This window comes from Suricata suricatta, chromosome 2 (assembly GCF_006229205.1).
Source record: "Suricata suricatta isolate VVHF042 chromosome 2, meerkat_22Aug2017_6uvM2_HiC, whole genome shotgun sequence".
Taxonomy (NCBI): Eukaryota; Metazoa; Chordata; class Mammalia; order Carnivora; family Herpestidae; genus Suricata; species Suricata suricatta.
In genome coordinates this window covers 34643390-34650889 of record NC_043701.1, presented here as the reverse complement: position 1 = coordinate 34650889, position 7500 = coordinate 34643390, and the positions used below count along the sequence as shown (strand labels likewise).

The 7500-nt window shown below is 32.8% G+C and overlaps 1 protein-coding gene across 1 annotated transcript in view; it reads left to right on the top strand.

Moving 5' to 3' along the window:
* The window catches only part of FOXP2 (forkhead box P2), a 396567-nt gene that overhangs the window by 135766 nt on the left and 253301 nt on the right, over positions 1 to 7500 (top strand). Inside the window, exon 2 of the mRNA XM_029924675.1 lies at positions 5606 to 5783. Within this exon, the coding sequence (XP_029780535.1) occupies positions 5616 to 5783 (168 nt within the window). The 5' untranslated portion in view covers positions 5606 to 5615. The remainder of the gene's footprint in view (positions 1 to 5605; positions 5784 to 7500) is intronic.

Genomic DNA, 7500 nt, shown 5'->3' with positions numbered 1-7500 from the left:
TAGCTCACCAGAATCAGTATATCATTTCTCTTCCAGTCATACTTGTGAATGAGAATTATTGAACTATAAGATGCAGAATCAAAATGTTGCAGCAAAATACATCTGTATAGATACCATTCTTTCAACTTTGCTGTCGTACTATACTTAAATGAAATAGCACAAGGATTAAATGCTTAATTTTAGTATTTTATATTATATCCATAATGAAATTTTTATGTTTTGTTACTTGTATTTTAAAACTGAGGTTAATTTTAATTCTGGAGTAGAACATAATATACTGAGTTGCTAAATTAATTAATAGATATTGAAGTGAAAGATAAGATTGTCATTTGGTTTACTCTAATGTTTCCCAGATGTTTGTCATTGTTGGAGATCTAACAGTATTCTGTTTGCTAACGGTAGGCATGACCATTATTTTTAGAAATTACCATGCTGAAATGTCCTTAGAACTTTATGTGTTTGACATATTAACCTTTTTGAATGAAAATTTGAATTTTTATTAATTAAAATTACTATTTTTACCCCTAGCAAGGTAGCCTTAATTTGTGAATAGCATTTAGGCATTTTGTTTAAACAGGGGGAAACCAGTGGCAAGCATATTTGTAAACAACTTAATTTTCATTTATTTATGATCATAACACTTGGTATATAATAAAGATTATATGACTCGCTCTTAGAACAGATATCCTTTCCCAAGTCATGTTTTAAAAGACATCCTGTTTCAGTTGTTTAAAATTAGAAATACCCTGGTGCTTGTTCAATTTTTGTTCTTACACATTCAACTATGTCCTTCATATTTGGCATTTTGATTTATTAGGCAATCTTAGCATTAAAGAGTTTTAGCAAAGCAGTACTAGATTTCAAATGCACTGTGCGTGGTGTCCGTGATGAATTAATTCCACTAGAGCACAGAAGTTGTCATTATTTAAATGCTAGTTTCTTTCAAAAGTTTTGTTTTACATTCAAGTTTTCAAAATCAGAATTTAGCTGATATTTTGAGGTCAATGTATGTGATTTCATGTTGCATGCATAGGTTGTCCTCATATTTAACATTTTCTTATATGACTTTGCATAGGAATATTTAAGAATAGTTAATATTGATCATTTAAAATTGATTAAGAACTATTTAAGGATATATGATAACTTTTTCATTTCATGCTTTGCTTTTATTTGTCATATTGAAAATCTTTTGGGTTCAACCTATATATTTGGCTGATAAATTAAGACACTAGAAGATACTGGACATGAAATGCCTTTTGATGTCACTGTAAATAATTTCATTAAAGAAAAGTTCATAGAAATAGTCAAGGTTTTTTATATGCAGTTATTTATTCTTAATTTCTAAGGAAATTATTTTTCCATACATTTGCTTTAATTAAATGACCATATGGCAAAAAAAAAAGAGATTTAATAATGCTAAGGTAAGGCACAATGATTATAAGAGGGAGTGTTTGTTTATGTGGATGAGGAAGTATGGAAGCAGGTACAGGTTTCTTTTCCCTTCTTACCTTCCTTGACATATATAATTTGATCAATCAGTCTGTCCATATTTATCTGTCTATGTACATACATATACATACTTATACGTACACACACACACATGGGTAGAGGGTAGAAGAGAAGAAGGAAGGGAAAGAGGTAGGGAAGATGAGAGAGAGAGAGAGAGAGAAAGAGTTAGAGAGAGAGAGAGAGAACTTGAGAGAAAAGAAGTGGAGGAAGCAACAGGACCAGTAGTGTCCCTGGTGGCGGTTGGGCTAACACAGTTAACTGCACTGGCCCAGGTCAAGTATCAAACTTTTGAATGTTGTAGGGAATGCGGAATAGGATATATGCAGGTTTCTGTCATCGCTCTGGCAAATGTCTATCTCACATGGTACAGTTTTATACCAATGGAACCTATAACTCTAAAAGGAAAAAAATAAAACCAACAAGTCTAGCATTCAGTACTACCCTATCATAAAGTAAGGAGGTCTAATTGAGCTATGTCCTTATATCCTGCTATTTGTACAAATAAAAGACTACATCTTGATGCAAAATAAACACAAAAGCACTGTTGTGACTATAACAGGGAGTCATATACTAATTTATATAATAAGTGGTTGTGCATGCTTTATTCAAGATTATGGCTGCAAGAAATGGCATGAATTGCTGGGTGTGTTTAATGCTGGATTATAGCAATTTGAAACATGTCAAACACATGGCTAATGCCTCATGCTTCACTCATTCTTGCGTAAACCTGCATAGCCACCATCCATTATACCCTTGGTAACAACACAATTCTGCAAGTAAATATTGTTACACTAAGTAACCTTTCAATTCAAGTTGTTTAGGAAGAGAAAATGCAATCTTGTGCAGTCAGTTCCAGTGTCAGTTTAATGTTTCAAAAGGGAAGTGGTGTAGAGAATAAGTATCTGTACAGTGACTTGCTTAAAAAAAAAGGAAGCAAGAAAAAGGATAGAAAGGAAAACTTAACGCAAGGAAGAAAAGTAGAACTGTATTGTTTGAGTGCAAGATCTGAAGAGTTATATTCTGATGTGACTGAAAAGTTGTGTATGATGAAAGATTTAAAGGTTTAACTAACAGTTCAGACAAACATTAAGACAGTGACTCCCAATTTCACCTTTCCCTTTAATGATCTGGAATTTATTTTCACTGATTTTTGTAAAATGTTTGTGGTGGGATTGAGAAGAATGAATAATTTAGTTTGATGTGTTTGGGATCACAAGCACATCCACTTTGAAAGAATATGCTGAATTTGTAATTATTTAAGATATACTTTAAAAGGTAAATAGCACCTCACATTGCGCAGACATATTTTCTCCTGTAAAGAATAGGTGTGGAGATGTCAGTAGGAGAAACTTAATGAATCTTGGAAAGCATCTTCATTATCCTTGAAGATACACCTCCTTTCTAGTGGACATACTCCAAGCTCTCTTCTCTAGGTGATATGTATATTTTAGTCCTCAGATAACACGGTTGCCCTTCTTTTTGTGTACTAATGCTGGGTCAGATGCTTTTGTTTTGTAGGGAAAAAAGTACTCTCGCTGTGACTGTTTTCTTAAGCGTGAGGTTACTAACTCTTAGATGATTGAACTAAAAATGGGAATCACAGTTTATACTCTAGGGTTTTATAAAGTCAAAAATTCCACAAGGTATAATAAAATCCTCTGGATAATAGAAATTGGAAGTTATGTAGGTCTGTCTTTATCATTGTAATAAAGATTTAGAGAGCCATGCCTCTGCTTGTTGGTTATTCTTAATTATTTGATGGCCTTGATTATAACACAATAATATATGCAGATTCTTTAATTCATTCAATTGATTCTGATGTTAACTACACAAAGGTTAATATTATATACTGCATTTGTCTGCTATATTTGAAAATACAGTGTTTTCCTTTTAATTTTTGTTCTTTTTATTGCAAACTCCATCCAGAGATAAAAAGTATGGCAAATAAATTTGGATGAAGTAAAAACATGTACATGCATATATATTCAATGTCTCTTCTCGAAAGTAAAATTTAAATGCAATATGTAGAAGTTATATCTATCTGTTTCTACAGTTGGAGAGGACCCAAATTATAATTTTCATATAAGTAGTAAAGGCAATCAGACCTTTTCTCTGAATATTTTAAACATTGTGCATGTAAAATTTATGCCTAATTTGAATACTTATTAGCTGCCTAATCTCAGAAAAGAGTATTAGCTTTGTTTTTTTTCCTTATAAAATCCATCACTGTGTATCAGTTCTCATTTGTATGATTTTTCTTTGTTAGTGTTCAATAAGATGTTTAACAAAACCTATTTATCCATAAGCACATTTGGTTCAAAAGTTGTTTACTGTAGTTCTGACATTGCTTCCTTTTGTGATGCTGGGGTTTTTGTTGTTGCTTTTTTTCTTTTTTTTTTTAACCGGAACAGCTTTAAGTCGTATATGTAGTTTTTGTTACCCTAACTTGCTGGGCTAGCCCAGCTCCTGGTGGTCTTTTATAAATCAGCAGGTCTTTCTCTCTTTAATTGACTTTTTAGAGTCACAGATACAATGTAATAACTTAGGCTTTGATGAAAATACCTGTAAAAACTATTAAATTATAACCATTAATTTTTAATAGTTACAATATTAGGATGCAAGAAACTCTTTTGGATGGGTATTTGTGTTTGTGAGTGTGGCCATGATCACGTTTTGTAAGGGTCTGAGGAAAAAGGTTTCTCTATGGCACGAAAAGATATTAAGCCTACATTTGCTCTGTAATAAAAGCATTAAAATTTTTTAATGGACCGAAGTCTTAAAACATGGCCAAGATTAAAATAGAGAAATCACACCGCAAGAAAAAATTAGATTGAGTGATAAGTTTGATGTCCTTCTTTACTTTAGGCTAAGTCCCCTGTCTGTCTAGCATTACTGTTAAAGTCACAGCGCAGCCAGGTTGTTTCTGAAATTCTGTCCGTAGAGGTAAAACAGAGAAGTGCATCTAGTCGGTTAGAGCATAGCATTCAGATATCTTTGAGAGCCAAAACTGATCTTTGTAAACTGCAGATTCAAGATGTCCTGTGAAATTCTGGTTTGTAAGAGCACATTGGTTCTTTATTTACTGCAAGGATTTCCACTGATCTTGGCAGGACATCTCATTGCTATCCTGAAAGTACAGTATATTTATGCAGTGAAAATGATAAAACATTTATTACTGTAGAGAAGGTAATATGCATAATTTATGCTGTTTTTAGCACAATCATTAGTGATATTCTTGATAGATTTTATTTCCAGCTTTCATATCTAATACATGCCTGGAAAATTAATTTTATATATACTTTCATTTATTTGCCTATGTTAAAATTGAGTTTTAAGTCATCTTCAAGTGAACAGTTTGATTGCTGCTCATGCATAAGCTTAATTACTTCCCAGGAAGGACAGTATTAAATGTTTTAAATGTCAGAAAAATAAATGAATATGAGCTGTTTGATTAAAAAAATAGGCAATATCTGACGTGTTTGTAGCAGGAGCTTTTTCTTAAAATGCCTCGAAGGCAAAATTTTATTTAGTCACAAAAAAAAGAAACCCATTATACTATTTATCATTGGTTGATACCATATGATTTGTAACGCCCTTACAAAATTTTAATTTTGTATGATTAGCTGTGCATCATTAAACAACAGCCTTGCATAAGATGTGCTGTAAAAATCTGACAGAATCAAGATAGTGAATATTTAAAATAAGGCTGTATAGTCATCCATGGTTGTCAAAGGTAGATAATAGGAAACATAGAACAGAGTGTGCAATCGTGCCTTCATTTAAACTGGTTTTATAGGTAGACTTTAAAATGTGGTCGTTCATAAATGCTATTGACCATGCTCTATGCATGGTATGTTACTTTGGCTGTTAAATGTAACCACACAAAAACTGCTTATAGAAACCATAATTTCAGTGATTAGTATCTGGATGAAAGCTGAATTTGTATTGCTTTTCTTGGTAAATGGCTAGTCAAGACGGGTTTTTTTTTTTTTTCCTTCTAAAGATGCTGTCTTTGTAATTGGCAGAGAGGGACATCTTGATAATGGAAGTGTGAAGGTGTAACGTGTGTTAATTGATACTTCTTAATCACTTTTAGGTATTAAGTCATGATGCAGGAATCTGCGACAGAGACAATAAGCAACAGTTCAATGAATCAAAATGGAATGAGCACTCTAAGCAGCCAATTAGATGCTGGCAGCAGAGATGGAAGATCAAGTGGGGACACCAGTTCTGAAGTAAGCACAGTAGAACTGCTGCATCTGCAACAACAGCAGGTAAGTTTTGTTTTCTTCTGTGATTCCTTAAAACAAATGAGCCTTGAATGTTCTTGAATGTGAAAAATGTATTCATAGCAAATTGAGTATGTTGTGTTAAGCTAAAGGATGCTGAGAATGTCTTGTGATTTGGAACTTGACTGAAGTGTCAGAAAAGATAGGATTTTCATATTAGTTACGTCACAGCAGCACCGAGTGCCCTTCAGGTGTCAAGCTATTAATTAAGTTCGCAGGGGGTGATTTTTGGAAGGTTCTGTAAAGCTTTGTAACAAACATTTTATAGCTTCTGGTTTACTGACTAACATTGCACTGCAGAACGTGGTACTTTGTTTTCCACCAGAGGGCCACATTACTTGACACTTGCTTCTACAATGAATTTCTTCCAAGTCTCAGCTAAGGTGAAAAGGACCACAAGGACTTTTCATAACACAGATGCTTGCCTGTGATAGATGCAAATATTAGCTATTAATTAGTAGAAATTGGCTGAGAGATTGTGAATCATGTAAACACTCTGATCATCTATGTTGCTTTTCTTGAAAACTCATTCCAAGATATTTTGAATATACATCTTTTGATAACATTGAAGAACACTTTTTTGTTTTCTGCTAGTGGCTCATAAAACAGTTTTCTTTAAATCTGGAAAAGTAAACAACTGCCCTGTAAAGGTATATTTTTAAGTAGTCTGATATTCTTTTTAGATAATAGATTCATTTTCCCCAATTTTGTTTGTCAATGAAATATTCTTTTCAGCCAAAGAATACCCGCTTCTTTCTTCACTGATTCAAGTCTGCAGAAATAGTGACAGAGAGCAGAAAGCTTTCAAAGCATATGCTTATATTAGGCCAGAATGAATATACCTGTTTGACAACATGGTTATATTTTATTTGCTTTAAAATAAGGACTATTTCTTTAAAATTCTTGATTGCATTCAGACTAAATGCTTAAAAAAAAGTTAAAGCAAATGCCCACATTAGAGTAAAATTTAAGTCATTATTTTAAATAATAACAGTATTTCGAAAGTTATATTAGAGCATATGTACTGAATAACGTCTTAACCTTTAGGCATTGTTTTTGAGAGTAATCTTTTAAGAGAGCTAGACATAACACTTTGAATTGGCTCCCTATGATTTTGGAATTATGTCTCTTTTCACAGACAGTAATCTTTAGGAAGATAATTTTTATTTTGTTTTTAAATATTTTTTAACTATCACAGGAATTCAGTGTCCACCAGAGTCCTAGGTTCAGCCTGTTTTACAAATTACCTTAAATAAATGCAGTTTTCAGGACAGCCCTTTTCTCCCTTTCATGTATTTACAGGAAACATCATACCACTGAGTGCTATCAAATTCCCACTGACTCCCCTAACTAAGAGTCCTAAGAATTTATAGCCAGATCCTACTTTGTATGAGAATATAGTAGAATGCATTTATAAAAGCAAGTGAAATCAACAAGAGAAAAATGAACATTGCAGTTTAGTACTAATAGACAATACGTTCTGAAGGGAGATGCAAAGAAGTAACTTTCTTTTTCTTTAAAAAGAGAACAGAGTCAAATGATGGCTATGCTTTACAGTACTCTGGAGGTATTTTATGATAAATCTGTAAGGTGTGTTTATAACCTGGGTCTGAAGTTTGTTCTATACAATTTGTTGGTATAAAATGTAAACGAGAGTAAATACAAAAAGTCGTGTCCTTCCGATAACCTAGAAACTTTAGTC